At 56.0% G+C, this 19,204-nt stretch overlaps 2 protein-coding genes across 3 annotated transcripts in view; both read right to left on the reverse strand.

Annotated features, from left to right (window-relative positions):
- Window positions 1-376: 376 nt before the first annotated feature.
- APEH (acylaminoacyl-peptide hydrolase) lies at window positions 377-9,496 on the reverse strand. 2 transcript variants are annotated; one of them, XM_038003910.2, is made up of 22 exons: window positions 9,376-9,496; window positions 9,168-9,300; window positions 8,487-8,613; window positions 8,021-8,114; window positions 7,842-7,917; window positions 7,588-7,751; window positions 7,292-7,429; window positions 7,107-7,198; window positions 6,990-7,030; window positions 6,785-6,906; window positions 6,175-6,235; window positions 4,898-4,995; window positions 4,188-4,239; window positions 3,221-3,309; window positions 2,610-2,748; window positions 2,044-2,127; window positions 1,881-1,961; window positions 1,444-1,532; window positions 1,144-1,334; window positions 935-1,037; window positions 734-840; window positions 377-643 (listed from the first exon to the last, which is right to left on the reverse strand). In XM_038003910.2, exons 1-22 carry the CDS (start codon window positions 9,385-9,387, stop codon window positions 538-540), a joined length of 2,199 nt encoding a protein of 732 aa, XP_037859838.2. In that variant the 5' UTR covers window positions 9,388-9,496; the 3' UTR covers window positions 377-537. The 2 variants fall into 2 exon arrangements, with proteins under 2 accessions (XP_037859838.2, XP_037859839.2); XM_038003911.2 differs by lacking the exons at window positions 9,168-9,300; window positions 9,376-9,496 and adding an exon at window positions 9,014-9,129.
- A 2,739-nt stretch (window positions 9,497-12,235) lies between these two features.
- Window positions 12,236-19,204, reverse strand: part of BSN (bassoon presynaptic cytomatrix protein) — a 114,584-nt gene continuing 107,615 nt past the window's right edge. Inside the window, exons 10-12 of the mRNA XM_073010172.1 lie at window positions 18,925-18,979; window positions 18,455-18,544; window positions 12,236-13,313 (exon numbers count right to left, since the gene is read on the reverse strand). Of these exons, the coding sequence (XP_072866273.1) occupies window positions 18,939-18,979 (41 nt within the window). The 3' untranslated portion in view covers window positions 12,236-13,313; window positions 18,455-18,544; window positions 18,925-18,938. The remainder of the gene's footprint in view (window positions 13,314-18,454; window positions 18,545-18,924; window positions 18,980-19,204) is intronic.

Raw genomic sequence — 19,204 nt, forward strand, 5'->3', positions numbered from 1 at the left:
GAGTCAGTGACTCCTTGCTAGGGCCTGGGTGGCTTGAGCCCAGCACACCCTGGGCTAAGTGATCTGTCCCTGGGACTACTTTTGCCCATGGGTGCCGTGGAAAGGCAGGGTCTCACTAGTCCCCCAGACATACTCTTGGGAGGGGTGGTGCAGAGTCGTTGCTAATGGAAGGGGCTGCAACAGGGAAGCTAGGCTGGTACAGAGTCCGGGTTGCCAGGACAGGCAGAGGCTAAGCCTCTCACTGTTCCTTCTCTTCTCACACTGGAGGCAGATGAAGCCCTTGTGGCTACCACACCCAGAACCTAGGGTCTCTGCATACCAGGGTGGGAGGTGGGGTTGGGATTGGCTTGGTACAAAGTACCAGCAGGAACCAGGCTCTGTGTCCTAATTTATTATGACTACATAGCCCACATTCCTCTGCCCACGCATCCGTGGAGTCCAGAGCCCAGAAAGCCTCCTGTTGCCCTGCCAGACCTTGGAGCTCCCCAAGAGCGAAGTGTGGCACAGGCTGATCAGCTCATGCAGAATGGCAGGGCTTCAGCTGCCCAAGTGTGTGCGTAGCCAGAGCACAGCATTCATGAAGCTGTCTGACTCCACCTCCACCTCTGATAGTGCGTGGGTGCTTTTGGGATACAGCAGGAGCCTGTAGAGATTAGTCAGCAACATTTAAGGTTGGAGGGTCCTCCTATTCTCACCTGCCCACCAGCTGCCAGGGCCTTCCTGCTGCACTCACCGAACAGGCACATTCCGGGTCTTGAGGGCACGGTAATACTCCATGCCCTGCTTGAAGGGCACACGCCGGTCCTCCTGGCCCAACATCAGTAACAGTGGTGTCTTCACCTGGGTGTTCGGAGAGGAGTGGGGAGCTGTGTTGAGCTGGGCCCTGGGTTCTGGATGGATGGGCAGCACACAGGGCAAGGAGGGGGCTGCATACCTGAGGGATGTATTTGATGGGCGATTTGTCCAGCATCTCAGCCCACACGCTGAGGTCTGGCAGGCAGTCACTGCTGAAAGGAAAGCCAGCCTCCACCACGCACCTGCAAGACACTGAGCTGATGCAGACCCAGGAATTCTAGGCCTGCAGGGCTCCATGAGAATATGAGGTAGAGGAAGGAAGGGCAGGGACCTGTGGTGTATGCCTACCAGTCAGGGATGTCAGTGGAGCCCAACATGGAGGCGATGTTGATCACAGGGTTCCGGGCCACGCAGGCCCTGTAGGTTTCTGGGTACTGACCAATCAAGTGGCAGGAGATGAAGCCACCATGGGAACCACCCATAAGGGCCACATGGCTTGCATCAAAGTGTTCCTCCTGGAGCACCTGTTCCACTGCAAACTGCAGGGTGGGGCAAAGCATGCTGCAGCCAGCTGCCCACTCAGCTGAATGGGGGCATCCCCCTGGCAGCCCATGTTTCAGCCTGTCCAGAAGCCCCAGCCCCTGCTACCTGGACATCCTTCACATCCTGGTGGCCCACATTGCCTGGGAGGGAGAGGATGCTGTCCTGGCCAAAGCCCGTGGAGCCACGATAGTTCACTGAGGGCGGGGAGGGACCAGACAGTGTAGTCAGGCCTTTCCACACATCTGTGAAGTAGGCCCTGGGGCCAGCTATACCACAGACTGTCAAGGGGAAGGGACTCAGAGATTTGAGGCTGCCACCGAGTGACCACAGTGCCCTTCCCCTGGAAGTCCCAAGTTAGTCCTTGTTATCACTACGCCACAGAACCAGAGGCTGGGCCCCGGCAGTTCCTGGTAGTTGTTACTAGGTCTGGGCTACAGAAAGACCTGGAAACTAGAGTGGCACCCATGGTGCTTGTACAAACCAGGTCCACCCCTCTCACTCCACCACAGTCCTAACAGAGCTGTGGGTCCCTGCTCACTCACCTAGTAGTACTGCAAAGCCCATCTTGCAAAGCATGGCTGGGAACAGCATCCAGGCAGTGACAAAGGATGAATGGGGCCCCCCTGCAGACAGGGAGCAGAGGGTGAAAGGGCCAGCTAGGAGGAGGGCTGGGAGGGCAAGGGCTCTTTAACACCAGATGCCTACCGTGGGGCATAACCACCATGGGCACCTGGGTCTTATCTGGAGGGTTGCAGGGCTGCAGTAGGATTGCTTCAAAGTCAAGGCCAGCTGCAAGGAGAGGGCAGCAGTCAGCAAGGCCAGCCTAGGGGCTTCCCCAACCAAGGGCCCATCTGTAGCTGCAGGTCTGGGGCTGACCTCTGGGTCAGAGACCTGGCCAAGGTAGTCCACACCATGACACATGGACCCCGGAAGTCTCATGCTTCTTCTGCCCTCGTCAGGGAGCCCCACCCTGCAGGGACAGCATTCAGGATGAGGTGTGGTCACTGAGACTTGTATGAAGCCTATTTTCTTTGGACCTGGGTCTTCCCACCACAGATGATTTGGCCTGGTGGAGCCCAGGTGATACCCAGAGCAGGCGCTCAGATGTCTAGATGCTACTTCCCATGCCCATGCACAAGAGGAACAGAAAACCTCTTAGAGGTCATCCCCAGGAACCCCACAATGCGAGACAGGAGGTAGCAAAGGTCACCGCAGAGGCTTTGTGCTGGGGAACCTGGAGAAGACATCCCTCTGCCCCTGGCCCAGCTCACCATACTGCACATTCTCTTGCTCTGGGGGTGGCTGTAGCACCCGGATGCCCCAGTGGATGTCAGGAATGGGCTCGGCCTCCTCCAGGGACACCCACAACACTGACTGCTCCTTCCCTGCAGAAGGCAGGAACCCAACTTTCTGCCAAGGGGAAGGAATATGTCACAGGTGGCCTGGCTGCCTCCCTGCCCTTCCCTTTTGCCCACAGTGGGAAATAGGCAGCTCTCACTATGCTGGGCCCTCCACCCACCTCCAGAGGGTATAGCATGGCTTCCTGTTGTGGGATGGTATATACCAAGGTATTCACACTCATACAATCACACACAGGCACACCCTTCCCTCCTCAGCTTTTAGGCTCTGTTGTCTCCTTAGATCTGTAATACCAGGACTGGGTACTTCCCCAGGCACCTTGTTCTGTACAGAGCAGATTCTAGCCTAGTAGTTCGTCCCTGTGAGTGCCAAACCCTCATGGACCATGCCAAGCTGGGCCTGTGTCTTGGCCCATCTGTATGTTGACCAGCCATGGTCAGACTCGGGGGCCAATTCCCTGACCTGGTGAGCTCGGCCTGCCCAGACCCCCTGCCTCCACAGCCTGGGACCCACCGACACTCACCAGGGTTGGAGGTAGGCTGGGTGTGGAAAACTGTGCCACCATGAGGTCCCGGTCAATTGTGAGCAGCTTCCAGCTCCCACCTGACCCTCCTGGAAAAGGCAGATGCCACTAAGTGCTTAGCAGGAGCCATCACCTTTCTTACCTGCTTCTCTTTAACAGAGTCCCAGGCTGGAGATTCTATGGAAAGGTGCCCAAGAAGGTGCCCAACTGCACATGGCCCTGGATGAGCCTCCTGCTCTCAGTCCCTTGTTCATCTGACAGACACTGGCTGGGCTGGGAACTGCCAGACCTTGAGATACATCAGACCATGCAGACACATCTGCCTGTCCCTTGGTGGCTGCTGTGTGCAGGGTGGCAGCTGGGACCGGGGAGTGTGCTGATTTGGGGCAGTGGTGTCCAAGCAGATTCTGAAGCAGTTGTACAATGAGATGTAGCTTTGGAATAATATTTTGGTAGCTTTGTGGAGAAGCGGGTACAGTCAGGTCAGGTGGAGGACTCAAAACACATCTCAAGGGCAGAATCACCAGGCCTAAGTGTGGGGAAGATGCAGGAGTCAACACTGGGCTTTTCCTGGTCCCTGAGGTAGCAGAGCTGCCTCTGCCTGAGACAGGCACCCAAGGTTTGCAGAGGGAGAAAGATGACTCTGGCAGATCTTGGTAAGAGAAAGTTTTGTGGGTTTTAGGAGCAGAGGTAGGGGCCATGCTGAGGCTGGGCCAGGACACATGGAGCAGAGACACATGGAGCCTGCTAAAGGGCAGTAGAGCACGGAAGCTAGTCTGTTGGTTGGGTAAGGGTCTGTATGGACAAGGCCTTTGGGGACCTGTTAGTAAAGGCTGTGGAACAGTCAGTGGTGCTGAGTGGCTGAGAATGCCATCACTGCCCCACATGCTGAAGCTCCAGTCCCCCACTGCCTGGCAGGCTTGCTCACCAGCCCTGTCCTTACCACCATCCCCAAAGCCTTGCTCACCAGCTGTGAGGGAGGTCACGGTGCCCACTTGGGTGTCCACAGCAAACAGGTCCTGAAGCAGAGGGGAGGCCACATGTGGGACCACATCCAAGAGTACTCCCTCTACCTATGGGTCCCTCCCCTACCTCCTCTCTACTGTCTTGGAGAGCCCTGGCCAGACCAAGGCTGTGGACAGCTATGGTGATGGTTAGTCAGTGCTGGTTACTCAGGGAGTAGCGTGAGGGCTTGGGTTCAAATCCCAGCACCATCACAACTTGCTGGGTGACCCTGGGCAAGGTAAGGAATGGCTTTGAGCCCCTTTGAGTTGGCACGAGCACCAAATATCACACCCAAAAGGAGCCTGGCACACTGTGGGTGCCTTTACTCCATCCCTGGGGGAAGGGCTCAGTCCTGTCCCCATCAGCTGCCATTACAGAGTGTTCAGGGACCCACCCCAGTGGCAGTCCCCTTGACCCCCAGCTAGAAATGCCTGGGAGGGGTTGCATCTCTGCCTCAGATGAAAAGGCCTGAGTTCTGCTGTGGTGCACCAAGCCAGCCTGTCCCTTCCAGGAGAAATGAGTCCAGGATGGGCAGGCAGGGTTTTAAGGGGCTGATGAGACTTTGTGGCTGGGCATTTCACCCAGGGGCATGCACGTGCTATGTCTCAGGGGCGCAGGGCTCCTGGGGGTTGACCACAGGGGCTGCCCCTCAACACCATCAGTGTCCCTCACCTGCCGGCTGCGCTGAGCCGAGTCAAAGACCACTCTCTGGCTGTCAGCTGACCAGCATCCCAGAGGCAGAAGGCTGCAGTAGATCCCAGAGAAGTTCTCTGTAAAGACAGGAGGGCTGGGGCTGCATCCAGCAGTAGAGGTAGGGAGGGTCAAGTCTACAAGGCAGGCTAGGGTACTGGGGAATTCACCAAGGGCCCTGCTCAGGCACCAGTCGGGCCCCTGCAGCTTGTGGCACACATGGGGGCACTCTAGGTGATGAGGAACTGCCTGAGTGGTGGCTGAGGGGCAGAGGCCTCTGGGGACCCAGAAGGCAGAGCTCAAGAGCTCCAGAGAGAAACCGTGGGTGCTCAGAGGAAAAGCACTTACTCTCCTGAGTTGCTTCAGTTGAGCCCAGGTAGGTACCAGGTGCTTTAACCAAGATATCATTTGTCTGTCTTATCTCCACTGTGGTGCTTAGCACAGCATCTGGCACAGGGGGCTCAGTAAATCCTACCCTTTAATATCATCACTCACTTAACGCTCACTATAATCCTATGAGGCAGGCAGACATAATCACCCCTCCATGAACAAATGGGAGCTCAGGGAGGCCAGGACCCTGTCCGAGGACATAGCTAATTTAGGGCAGAGCTGGGATTCATACTACGTTCCCACCACTGCATCCCTGCAACCCAAAGAGAAGACAAAGAGGCTATCCCTCATCCACTGAACTCCTGGAACTGGCCGGGTGGCCTGAGAAAACAAGAGACTCATCCTTGAGATGTTCCAGGAGAATCCAAGCAGAGCTATGAACACTCAAGACAGGAGTCTCTCAGCCAAGAGCCACCCTCCTGAAGACCCAGCTGACTTCAGAGCTGGACAAAGGTTGCTGGGGTTAGGATGGTGGACAGGATAATATCATGCCCTTGGGTCCAGAGCCTCTCAAGTGTGACATTCCAACCTAGTGCACTTCCTGAGACCCACTCGAAGGAATCATGGTTTTGGTTTGAACCAGCCATTGGAAAAATAAGAAAAATCTAATTATGACCTGCAGCACAGGAAATAACACATCATCAGCTTGGGCCACTCTGATCTCAGCTTGGTCCTACAACTCCTTGCTATCGAATTGTTCCCTATGGTGACAGCCCCACTCCCTGAGGATGCTGGGCATAGGGCTGGCCCAGCAGGGAGGGAGGGCCCTCAGAAGGAACCTAGGAAAGAAGAACGGGGCGGGATGCAACAGATGGCAGGAAAGCAGAGCTACAGGCCCCACTGCACCCACCCAGCCAGGTATGCCTTACCTCCCAGCTGCCGAGGCACAATGTCTACCACCACTGAGGTAACCTTGGTATACCAGTCATACTGCAAGAGAACACAATGGTCAGGCCCAGTAGGGGACAGGCAGTTCCCTTAGGGCACAGTGCCCCGTGCCTATCCCCTTTTGCCTCAGGTAGCCCCAGGAGAGGAGGGAACTGGAATGAGCCTGATATATCTCTTTTCTGGTGACCTCGACCAGATGCCCAAGGGGCCTCAGATAGGCATGTCCCTCTGACTTTTACTAGGGGCTCAGAGCTCTTCCTGGGGAGGGTCTGGGATTGTGTAACTCCCCACTATATCCCAGCCCCTTGCAGAGCCTGGTTACATGCAGTTGAGAGCCAAGGGGAGGAGCATTCTTGCAGATCAGCATTCTCTCAAGGTGGCATGCCCCAACAGTGCAAAGCTCTCCATGGCAGCACTCTCAACCTCTAGGCCTTGCCTTGAGAGGACAGGCAGAACTCACACTGCTGCTGCACTGAGGACAGAAGGGCACCTACTGAGGGCCCACGGGGAGATGATGCTGGCCCTTCAGCTCTCATCCACCATCCCGTCTTCTTGCTGACCATCCTCCCTTCCCCACCACCTCCAGCTCACCAGGCACAGCTGGCTGCACTGATGATGGGGGATCAGAGATGGGTACTGCAGGTAGACAATGCGACAATGGTCTGGGCTCAGCCGGGGAGAAGAGACAGCCAGGGAATCATCTGAGAGGAGCTCTGGGCCAGATGGAAACAAGAGCATCACGCAGGCTGGCAGGGCCAACGTGTCAGCAAAGCACAGGTGGGCATCAGCCACTTACCACACTTCCCCCCGATGAGGTCCACATAGTACAGGGCTGACCTGGAACCGCGAGACAGACATTCAGTCTCAAGGCCAGCTGGGCTGCAAGGTCCCTTGCCTTGCCCCACTCCCTCACCTGCGATTGGTGCAAAAGCGGATGCCCAACCGGAAGGGCTCATGCCACCAGCCCACAAACACCACACCAGCATCTCCAGGGGCCCAGAATGCCTGCAAACAAGATCACAGGGCAGAAGTGAGCAAGGGATGGTAGCTCAAGAAGGGCCCCAGACTCCGGGAGGGACATAGGCTGTTGCTGCTGACCTGTCCAGGGGACACATTCTCAGGGACCCCCTCAAGCACAGAGATGTTGCCACTCTCGACATCCAGCACGCAGAGCACAGGGATGCTTTTGGAAACCATGTTTTCTCCCCAGTCTTCGTAAAACACAAACTGATCCCCCTGAGAACACAAGATACTCAATGCCCAGCCTGTCTATAGGACCTGCTCTGCTTCCTAGAAGCTAGTGCCTCCCCAGGTCTGACAAGCACAGTGTGGGAAGGGAGCACACTGAGCCCCAGGGCTGCCCTGCTGGGCCTTCGTGGATTGACCACGAGCACCTTGATGGGTTGGTCTGGCTTCTTCAGCCTGGCTATCTCATCATCGCTGGCACTGACGTCCAAGGCTTTGGTCTGAAAGAAGGACTCGGCCTTGGGGCGCTTCCTCTCTGCCACATACAACAAGTGTGTCTCCGAGTGCGACCAGGACAGGCAGCCAAAACAGTCTGGGTGCAGGGAGGGCCAATCAGGGGGGGACCCAGGGCTACGGCTACCCCTCCTGTCCACCCTGCCTGCTCACCAGCCAGATGCCTCACCATCCTCATAAACAGGCCCATGTTTCTCCAGCGCTGATAGGTTGAAGCTCTTGAGCTTCCGGTTCTTCTCCCAGACCTGAGGACATCTGGGCATTAGGCCGTTTGCCCGCTAACAGAGCCTTATCTGTGGGGCAGAGCCTCTCTCTAGTCACCCACTACCTGGTCCCATGTAGACTCACCTCCAGGAACTGCTTCTCTTCCCCAGGGCCCGTGCCTCCAGCCTTGCGCAGCACAGCTTTCATGCTGCCTGAAGGAGACTCTCTGCTCAGCAGTCTGTGGACATGGGGTAGCACAGGTCAGGAGTATCTTGCAATAACCCCTTCCTGCTCCCTTACTGGGCACCACCTCTTAGGAGAGATTCCTGAGGCTCTGGCCCCACACCAGCTTCTGGAGCACCTTGGCTTTCCTCCCTGAGGCAGAGACTCTACTCTCCCCAGCTCCCCAGGCCACCACAGGCTCTAGTCCAGGTGAGTCTGGAGCAAGCCTCCGGTGCTTATCAGGCCATGTCACCAGAAACTGAATGAGCTCCCAAGGGGGCAAGAATCTGGCTCCTGGCCTCCCTTCTAGGCACATGGTGGGCATTCACAAAAGACTTGCATTGCAGATGCTGTGGCCTTGCTCACAAGATTCCTTCCTCAAACTTACTCCCCCCGGGTCTCCACACTGTTGCCTGCAGGTCCGGCAAACACCACTGAGTCCCCGTCATGGAACACCAGGTATTGGCGGCAGAATCGAATGTTCTCCATGCGTTCCAGGTCCCTCTGGGTCCACTCTGTGAGGGGAGGCATGAGGCTGCTCACCTTGTCTTGGCTACTCCTGGCTACTGCCCCCAGCCCCACCTGACCCAGGAAGGCCTAGATCTTCCTCAGTCTCTCAATCTGTCTCCAGACACTGACACCCTGGCTGCGGGCTGGACAACACTTGTCCACAACCCTAGTCCAGGCCTCCAGAGCCTGAGCTGACAGCCTCTTTGAGAGAACCCCCTAGTAACCCCAGCACCCACCCTGGAATCTTGAGGGCAGCCTGGCATGTGTATGGAATGGAGTGTTGGCAGAGAGCCCTACAAGGTCCACGCCCTGAGCCCAGGTTTGAATTCTACCCCTACACCATCATCTCGTGCACTCATGGGCACCATCCGATAACGTCCCGCACGCCCCCGCCTCCCCACACACCTGTGTGCAGGGACCTGTGGGAGTGTATCCTCCAAGTCCAGGCCGGCTCCACATACACCTTTACACACTGTCAAGCAGCAAGCCCTCCACACCCGCTTCCTTCCCACCCCAGTGCGCGACCCCGTCGCCAGCCAGTTCCCCTTCGCACACACACCAGTGTGCACCGTCCGGTACTGGCCGCCGTACTGCGTGGTGACCTCCGGGCCCAGGCAGGCGGCGCTCAGCGCGGGCTGGCGGCTAAGACCCCGATACAGAGCCGCCGCCTCCTCGGGCTCGCTCAGCAGCACCTGCGCAGGGGACACACCAGGGTCAGGCCCGGCCCGGGCTGCAGGGACCACGGGGACCGCGGGCCGAGCCCTCACCTGACGTTCCATAGTCTCCTCTCTGCCGCCTGGGCGAGGCGGGGCGGGGGGTTGCTCGCGCCCGGAAGTGAGGCTTCCGGGGGCGGAGCCTGGGACCGCCCGGGCTGTCTCCGCCCCTGCCCTGCGGCAATCTGGGAGGGGGCGCTTTCGGCGAATAGGCGAGAACCGTTGGCAAGGGGCGGGCCTTGACGGTGAGAGGACCCGGCCTGGCAGCGAGAAGTCCTGGGTGGAGAGAGCAGGGGCGTCGAGAGGAGGAGCTGGCCTTCCAGGAGCGGACTAGTCAAGTGGGGGGCGGGGCCGTGGGCCGAGTCCCGGGCCTCTTACCGAGGGGCGAGGCGTTGGATCTCGGAGGAGAGAGGGCGGCCCTGTGGAAGCGGAACCCGGGAGCCGGGCTTCGGGGAGGGTAGAAGGGCCTACGAGAGAAGCGGGTGAGACGGGGCTACGAGGCGGAAGCAGCGCGGTCGGACGGGCATGGCCCGAGCACCTGAAGGGCGAGGCCTGAGGGGAATGGGACCAATGAGTCTCTGAGGATGAAGGGCGAGGCGGGCGGGTCCAGAGTGGAGCCCCGCGAGGAATGAGGAGCCGGGAGCCCGTGAGGGTGAGGGCGGGGAGGGGGGAGCCAGCCGCATCGTGGATCTCCCGCGGCTCTGGGGCTGACTGTAGGGTTCCTTCGGGTCCACTACGAGCCGACATTCACTAGACAGTGCCAGGCCCTGCCCTGGAGGGACTCCCAGGCAGACGAAGAAGAGAAAGGCCAGAGTCCGGGCGGAGGGCGCAAAGCAAAGCCCTGGGGTGCGGGGCAGAGGGGCGAGTGCCAACTCTCAGGGTGCTGCCTGGGCTTATCAGTCACCAGGCCTGCCGCAAGAGCTATCTATCCCCGCAGCCTTTTCCCACCCTTCTCAGTGGCTCCTTGTTGGGGACTGTGAGCCAGTAGGTTCCTTCCCCTTCTCCCCAGGCCTCAACCTGAGCTCTTGGGTGTGGGGACCCTGGTGGGCTCAGACTCCACCAAGGTCCAGGGAGCTTCCTGTGGAAAGAACCTAGGCAGGCAGGCTTCCTGTGCACGTGGCACAGGATTGGCTGGGCTAAGGTGCCACCAGAGATCAGGAGAGGCTGGACAGTAAGGATGTCCCCTCCATATACCTGAGTCTGGCTGGTCTTCCACATTCAGGGCCCTGGCTCCCTGCTCCATGGTGTGCTTGTGATTGAGAGTCCACCTGTCTGGCCTGCAGCTTCCCCTTTCCCATCAGCCGCATCATTACTTAAGATTACTAGTTAAAAAAAAAAAGAGTCCTGGCCGGCCGGGCGCGCTGGCTCACGCCTGTAATCCCAGCACTTTGGAAGGCCAAGGCGGGCGGATCACGAGGTCAGGAGATCGAAATCATCCTGGCTAACATGGTGAAACCCCGTCTCTACTAAAAATACAAAAAATTAGCTGGGTGTGGTGGCAGGCGCCTGTAGTCCCAGCTACTTGGGAGCCTGAGGCAGGAGAATGGCGTGAACCTAGGAGGCGGAGCTTGCAGTGAGCCGAGAATCGTGCCACTGCACTCCAGCCTGGGTGACAGAGTGAGACTCTGTCTCCAAAAAAAAAAAAAAGTTCCGGCCGGGCGCGGTGGCTCACGCCTATAATTCCAGCACTTTGGGGGGCCGAGGCGCGTGGATCACCTGAGGCCAAGGAGTTCAAGACCAGCCTGGCCAACACGGTGAAACCCTGTCTCTACTAAAAATACAAAAATTAGTGGAGTGTGGTGGCATGCGCCTGTGATCCCAGCTACTTGGGAGGCTGAGGCAGGAGAATCTCTTGAACCTGGGAGGTGGAGGTTGCAGTGAGCCGAGATTGTGCCATTGCACTCTAGCCTGGGCAACAAGAGTGAAACTCTGTCTCAAGGAAAAAAAAAAAAGAGTACCAACTTTCTGACGCCACTGCATTTGTGAGTATGTACAGGCCTGTATCAAGGCCAGAAACAGGAGTAGAACGAGTGGCCCCAGCCACCAGTTTGGGTGGAAAGATTGGAAACTAGGCTGTTCATCAAGCATTGTTTATGATAGGAACACTGGGAACATAGCACCTGTTCCTCAGGTTGTGTGTGGTAGACTGGCTACGAACTCATGTATCTCTCTGGAGGTTGAGCACTGGAAGACGAACATTTAAGTACCTGAAATAAACATGTGGAAACAAACAGAAAGCTAGAAAACAGGATATATTGCACCTTCTGGCTAGAAAACAGGATATATTGCACCTTCTGGCTTCTGTTTAAAATGAAGACTGGAACAACAAACAGGAAAGAAGGACATGCATCAAGATGTTAACTCTGGGGAGAGGGCCAGAGGTGGAGCTGGGATTCTTGTTTATCTGTGTTAAAAAAAAAAAAAAAAAAAAAACTTAACAACTCTGGGTGACTTTGGTAAGGAGGTACTCCTGACCATCTGAGGAAGGCCTAAGGTCTGGCAGCCAGCAAGAGTTTGGGGGTCGGAAAAATCAGAGAAAGGCAGAGAAGTGTAGGGCTTGTTGGCAGCACCAGGGGGCAGCATTTGTTCACTGCCTCTGTGGAACCACAGGAACACACAGAAAGCTGTGTGTGCAGCCAACACACCTAAAGGCCATGGAGGTGCTGTCCCTTAACAGCCTGGGCACTGACTGCCTGCTCCAGGTCCAAGCTTGGGACCTCCCCTTGGGCACCTTTGTGGAGGGCCCATTGTCTTTGGATGGCTTGGTGTGGACTCAGCCCCGTGCTGTGCCAGCACTTCTGCAACTTTGTCCATCCTTTTCCCTTTAACCATGGACAGGATTGTCGCAAATTTGGGGATTTGCTCCTTCAGCTAAGCCTTCCCACTTGAGAAAGCATTCCAGAAACAGTCTGTAGATTGTTTATGTCAAGTCCTTTTATTCTGATACCACAGAATTACCTTGTCACAATACAGGGGGAGGGACACTGAAGTACCACGAGTTCTCACAGAGCACAGGAGGACAGCACACAATTCACAAGGTCATGTGGAGGACTCGGGTCATTGCACTTACAACTGTAAACTTGTTTGTTTGACTTTGTACAGCACTCTTCCCCCCTCAAATAAAGGAGAGAAGGAAAGAAAGGGAGAGAGGGAGGAGGAAGGGGAAAGCAAAAACAAGACATGAAAGCTAGAGGAAAAGGTATTGAGTGGCCACCACTCTCCAGGGTAGTGCATTTGGAGAAAAGGAGCTGATTTCACCCCGGAAACTGAATGAGGCAGAAACATACACACACACACACACACACACACACACACACACACGTCATGTGCATATACACACAATATCTCACAACTTCCATGGCTCTCCAGTGCCACCCCAGTGCACATGGCAGCAGGGCTGCTGGCACCCAGGGAGACAGAGATGGCATCTCCGAGGAGTTTCAGTTGATTAGGCCTGTCCCTCTGACCCTGTTGGAGTCCATGATGACAAGTATTTACAGCACGGGGGTGGGTAACAGGAGAGGGGAGGGGCCAACAGGGCCAGACCATGCTGTCATGGCAAAGGACCTGCCTGGAAAACTCCCTACAGGCTCCAGAAGACAAGGCATAGTTGCCACCACTGCTGTTCTTTCACTGTGGGCCCTGAGACCACATGCTCTGCCCAAGGACTAAAAGGATGATGGTAGGGGGAGATCTGTCACTGTGAAGTGAGTGCACTGGGCCCTGAAGTGGGCAGAGAGAGGAGGCAATGCCCTTGCTCATGATGCTGGGGAGAGGGGTATGGAGAAGGCCTGGGCTGCATGCTAGAGACTCCTTGCCCATTTGGAGATGTGTCTGTTGCTCTCTACTTTCCAAGGCACCGAATGCTGGTCCCTCAGCTTCTGGCTGCATTGTCCCCAGAGTCACAACTGCATCCATGCAAGGGCCAGGAAGGACAGTCCATGGACCAGAGGCCTGCTCCAGCCACCTTCACAGAGGGGCGATGATGTATCCTGTGGGTACAGTGAGGGATGAGGAGTGGCAGATGTCAGAATTTCCAACTCAGAGGGCTTTGCCAGTAAGGAAATTTGCTGAAAAGTCAGTACTTTAGAGCGTTGAGACTGGGCCTGCTGGAGGCTGACCTCCTAACATTTCCCTGCCTGTTCCCTGCTTCTTGTCCCATCCCCTGGCCTGTAATGGAAAGGACTATTGCCTTGGTCTCCAAGGCACATCCCCACACAGACCTGGTCCTGGGTGGCCAGAGGTGTTAGATGATGGCTTCCCTCAGCCCTTGCTCAGATGGCTGCATTCAGTCCATACCTGATCTCTGGGATGAGGCAGGTATTCCATGGGTTGGGTGAGGTCAAGTTCCAGAAAGGCAAGGTTGTTAAGTCCAACACAAAGGTTGGCAGCTTCCTGTCCCATCCATAGCTACCAGAGGTGAGTGAGGAGCCCTCTCTGAAGGGATGTGTAGACCTTATAGAAAAGCATGAGAAATGCGGACCCCTGAGAAATGCATCGTGCAAACCAGAGCACTCTGGATGAAGGTCAGGCCTTGAAGGGCCAGGCAGCTACTGCCTGTCACACTCCTGGCTCAGTGGTAAAAAAAAGCTGATGAGCAGCGGGACGCTTGGGCTTTGGAGAAGGGGGTGGGCAGGGAGCATAGATCTTGGGGACAGATGCAGAGAGGGTCACACAGGACCTTCTGTAAGATTTGCTATTGAGAAACTTCACAAGAAACTTAGCTTGAAGCCATTGTTTATATGAACAGTTGCAGATGACCATTGTCAACTGTTCTCACCACAAGTGCCAAAGGCCCAGCTCTTCCTGAGCATCCTTTGACCCCCTAGCTCCAGCCCAGATCTCCTGCCTTACAGTCCTTTGAGCCTCCTAGCCACAGAGGAGAGGCATGAAACAGGTGCAATCTAGAGCTGGGGTCCCTCAGGCACAGCCTGGCTCTACTCTTGCCTCTGCCTCTCTGGCCATGGATGCTGCCCAGCTCTGCCCTTGTGTAGTGCCCTCTGGGAAAGGGCTGTCAGATGCCTCTGGCTCAGGGTTGGGGTAGGAAGGGAAAAATGACAGACAGACAGAAATCCTACAGCAAACCTTCAGAATGTCCATACACACACATCCTGTGCAGGCTCCTACCATTGAGTCTGCTCTGGGGACTCCTTTTTACCTGCTATCCTGGACAGAGAAAACTGCAGGGTATGTGGGGGCCTTGTACTGCCTGCCCTGCAGCCTGGCACGCTCAGGCAACAATTCTGGCAGGTCCTCACTAGCTTGTGCAGAAGTCAACTAGAAGTGCTCCTGAAGGAGAGGTTCTGAGGCAAAAAGAACTCCAAGCAAGAGGGTCGAGCATTTAAAATGGATGAAATCGTGCAAAGAGGCTGCGAGCTGTGCATGCTCCACTGCGGGACAGGCGGTGACTCACCTGGCAGCAGCGAGTCCTGCCACAGGTCAAACATGCCACAGACTGAGAATTTCACACACACAATGGGAGCAGGGGTGGGTAGGGGGGTGGGGGTGATATGAGCTTATCTATCCAGTTTCTCAATTGCGTGTTTGCAATTAACTCCTTATACATAACATGGAATTTATTAAATATTAACAGTTGTCATTGAGGGTTTATATTTCATTGCATAGAACGTTAGAGATGAGACTTGTGGCTGTGCCCCAGATGAAAGGAGGCCCCCAAGGGAAGGGCCTTGGGGAGGAATGCCGCCCAGTCCACCAGATGGATAGAGAGTGCCACATTCCCCCGTACAGGGCTCTGGGCCTTTCCCTTGGCTGGCAGAAGTCCTGGCCCCTCTGCTCTGAGTACACCCACTGGTGATGGCTTAAGAAGGACTGGAATTGCACAGTAAACAGAGGCAGGCTGGGGGGCCTCCCTAGACCTCGCCCTGGGGTTGTGCTCTTGGTGGCCTGCTGCCCCCTATTGCTTCTAAGTCAGCATTCTCCCTGTGCTGAGCAGGGGCAGAGCAGAGAGGAAACCGAACCATCAGTCACAAGGTGGTGTTGGAGGGGGAGAGGCAAGGGAGTGAGCCAAGAGAAGAGAGAAAGGGGAAGAGAGAAACAAAAGAAAAATGTTTATGAGGTATACACGTAAATCAAACTGGAATGATTAAGGCTGTTCTTGAAATCAAAAGAAATCCCCAGGTGTACGGATGAGGAGCCGGCTGGTTGAGACAATGGTGGTGCCGCTGGGATGCTCACGATGGCTAGGGGGATGGCTTTGAAATGGTGGCAGTGTGCTAGCACGCTGCCACCCACGGGCTGGGAGAAGCCTCAGCCGGCGCCCATGCTGCTTTTCGGTGCTATGGCCTCTTATTTCAGCGATGAGACAGTGTTAGGTCCTAATGTTTGTAAAGTTCTCCCAACCCCATGCTGGCCACATGGAGGTCTGCTCCGATGTCACCCAGAGGGCAGGTGACAGGGGCAGGGCCCTGTGCCACAGAGGGATCCGGGCCAGCTGGAATGTGAAGGAAACGGAGCTGGGGGGCCCCAGCCCTCAGTCAAAGCCCCGCTCCAAGGCTGTGGAAAAACTTCTGGCATCTCGGAGGGAGGGCAGTGTGTGCCCAAACTCTGTGTATAACGCATTGGAAGCCTGGCCGGCCAAGCCGCAAAAAGGCGGCTGTGGGAAGTACGGCAAGACAACGTGGTGGCAGGGTTTCTAGAGAGGGTCCTCCCTCCCAACGAGAGCTGTGCCTTGAAGGTGGTGCCCTGCAGAGAGCAGCATCTCTGGAAAGACAATTAAAGGTCCCCCGGCCAATGGTCCAACTTGTCCAGTAGATGCTTCACCCAGGCAGCTGCTGTGAGAAAACATCACGTCCTCAACTGAGGCCTGCCTGCCATGTCCCACCTGGTGAGTCTTTGGGCCAAGGGTGTGCCAGATTGTAGATGCTTGAAAGAGAAAAGGAGGGAGGGAGGAAGGAAAGAAGAAAAGAAAGGATTCTGTCAAGAACTGTAGATAGCTGCTTCTCACCCTCACATTTCTCTCAGCCATCTGCCTGTGCCAGTGGCCACCTCCTCACCCATGAGGTGCCATGCCACTTAGGCTTGGGGAAATGGGTGCTTGGGCAGGTTGGAGGTCACAGAGAGGACAGCAAGAAAGAAGAATCAGGTCAGCCAGGAAGGGACACTTCTTTTAATGTAACAAAAGTTCCTTTTTTTTTTTTGCCTTAAGAGTGATGGAGATGGGATTTGGTTTGAAATGGCAAACCTCTCCAAGCCCATCTCTGAAATTGTCATAAAGAACTTCAGGAGAGGGATACTCACGGCAGCACTGTCCACTTGACCCAATCATTAGCCGAATGCTAGAATTTGAGGGAGATTTCTTTAACTATAAGGTGAGTGGTCTCAGTGGCCCACCCACACCATGTGGCAGGACGCAGAACAAAGCTGTGTCTGTGCTTCCTTTCCCTGTTCAGGAACCATACCCTGGCCCCAAACCCAAGGTAGGTACTGCCATGAATCCAGGCCATGGGCTGTCCCTCCTTCCCCTCCTCTTAGCACCACTTGTGATTTCACATCTGTTCCAGGGCAACTCCAAGGAAACATCGGCTGAGTGGAAAGCTGCAGGAAGCCCGCTGTGGGAGGGTGAAGGCAGGAAGAACGCTGAGGACTGCATTATGGCTACTGTAATTAGAATAAATTCCAGGCTCCTTACTTGGCCTGTACAACCCATCTCAGCTGGCTGCCACCCCCTTGCACCTCTCCACTGTACTGTGGCCCAGGCTGTGCTGGCCTTTTCCCTGTCCCTTGTGCCCCCCCGTGCCATCCCAGCATCCGACCATCCATCAGTGCTGTTCCCTCCCCTTTTTTCATCCCACAGCAGCCGTCCTCCTCCCTCAAGCTTCCCTCACATATCTTCACATATCTGCACTTTGACTAGAGCAGACCCCACTGCTTCCATAGCTCTGCCTTGCTTATCCCTTGCTAACACTTATCCCTTTCAGAAAGTACCTTTTTAATTGAATTTTATTTTTAAACTTATTTATTCTCTATCTTCTTCAATGGATTGTCAGCTTCAGAGGGCAGGGACTTGGTTTTGTTCTCTGCCATATCCCCAGAGCCTGGAAGAGTGCCTGGCACATACCTGGGGCTTGACAAACATTTGTTGAATAAATGGATGGATGCCTGGGCCTTTCCAGAGCCCCACTGCTTTTCCAGAGAGAGGTAGCCTGTGAGGCATCACACCTAGCTCCTTCCCTCCCACAACCAGTGCTGCTCTGGGCCCAGCATCTGCTGGCCCCAGGGCTCCCTTGAAGTGACCTGCTCATTGACGGCCAGGCCTCGCCATGGATAACACATATATGCCTGTGCACTGTGAGAAGCATCCTGAAGGGGCAAGGAGGGAGAAGAGGAGGGCCCGAGGGCTATGGGATGGTGGTCAGTGGTCCTGGCTGTGCACAGAGCTGTACCAACAGCCAGGCAATTCTCCTCCCACCCAGGATGATGCACTTCCTCCTCCTCCCACAGAGGCAGGGTCAAGGCCAGGGCCAGGGCAGGCTCCAGGAAGTGGTGTCCCATCCTGCCTTGGCCACTGCAGCCCAGACAGGGCCAGGGCTCCCATCCTGAGGCCCTTCTGCTCTCTCCCTGAGCTGACTTAGTCTGAGGCTGAGACTTCCTTTCCTCTATGTCCCTTCCTGTCTGCCTCTCTACCCCTTCCACTCTTCTATCCTGTGGGCCACAAGCTTAGCCTGTGAAGCCAGGAGTGTTTTGACTTCATTCTCAGAGCTGCAGATGCAGCTCTGCAGGGTTTGGGGACTCTAATCTCTTCCAAGTGGCTGGAGCAAAGGCACCAGCAGCAGACATCAGGGAAGAAGCATGTTCCCCTACAGGTGCCACAGACCACCATGTCCTTCAGGATGACTTTGAACTCAGTGCTCAGCACATAGACTTCAAGTTGTGGGGTGCAGTTGGCCGTGCTGGGCTCTTCTCCAAGGGTGCCACCTGACTTATCCGGCAACATCTCAGGCAGCTCTGTGGCCCCTGCCTCTGCGGGGTGGAGGGCTGCTGGGCCCATGACAGTTGAAGGAAACCCACCAGGCTCTTCCCAGTTCACACTTGTCAGAACTGGCTAGCTGTCATCAGCTAGGCCTTGGGCCTTCACCCCTCCTCTGGCCCATCTCACCCTAATCCTGACACTCACTGTTATACGCAGAGTCCAGAGCTGCGCCCAGACCTCTGACTCCAGAGATTTTTCCACAGCAATGATACCTCTCTTCATTTCTTCAAGAGCCTGTGGAGCATTTACAGAGGAGGGCTGGAGAGGAGCTGCATCCCTGGAGGCCTACCTGCAACCCAGTGCCAGCCCAGTGCTGTGACAGCCCTGCAGGGGATAGCAGATGGTTTGAAAGACAAGGGGGCATTGGCCCTGGCTTTGGCCCCTCCTTTGATGGGGACTCCTACTGTGTTGGCCCCATGGTAGGGGCTCTGTGCACAGTGTCCCTCCTTCTTCTCCTCCCACATTCAGAGAAGGGAACATTGCAGCTCTGGGCACTGAACCAGCCGAAGACCAGACTCCTCCCAGAAGACCCCTTGGGACTTAGAGCCCCACCCCCACCCCCAGTTCCTCGGGCCTTTCCCAGAAGAGGCAAGGTACAGGCTGCTTGTACTCACCATGCTGGGCATGGTCACCAGAATGAGGAAAATTTTTTGCCAAAAGCAGAGACAGCTGTGACATAGAAAGAGGAGATAGCCATCAGGAAATTGGGCCAGACCCCTCCCAGTCAGGCCCACTTGGCACAGTGAAGCCAAGCTCAGCCCAAGGGGCAGGGACTGCCTGGAGAACAACTGGGCATCAGCAGGTGGGCCCTCTGGCTGGCTTCTGCCTGGGTGACTGAGTCTGGAATCATCTCACAGACCCAGCCTATACCACAGCAGCCACCCACCACAGACC

The sequence above is a fragment of the Chlorocebus sabaeus genome, chromosome 22 (genome assembly GCF_047675955.1).
Source record: "Chlorocebus sabaeus isolate Y175 chromosome 22, mChlSab1.0.hap1, whole genome shotgun sequence".
Classification (NCBI taxonomy): domain Eukaryota; kingdom Metazoa; phylum Chordata; class Mammalia; order Primates; family Cercopithecidae; genus Chlorocebus; species Chlorocebus sabaeus.

Coding starts and splice junctions, on each gene's coding strand:
- APEH (XM_038003910.2), bottom strand. Junction 7,918..8,020: donor AAGAGAAGCAGTTCCTGGAG/GTGAGTCTACAT, acceptor AGATGTCCTCAG/GTCTGGGAGAAGAACCGGAA. Junction 644..733: donor ACCCGGAATGTGCCTGTTCG/GTGAGTGCAGCA, acceptor TAATCTCTACAG/GCTCCTGCTGTATCCCAAAA.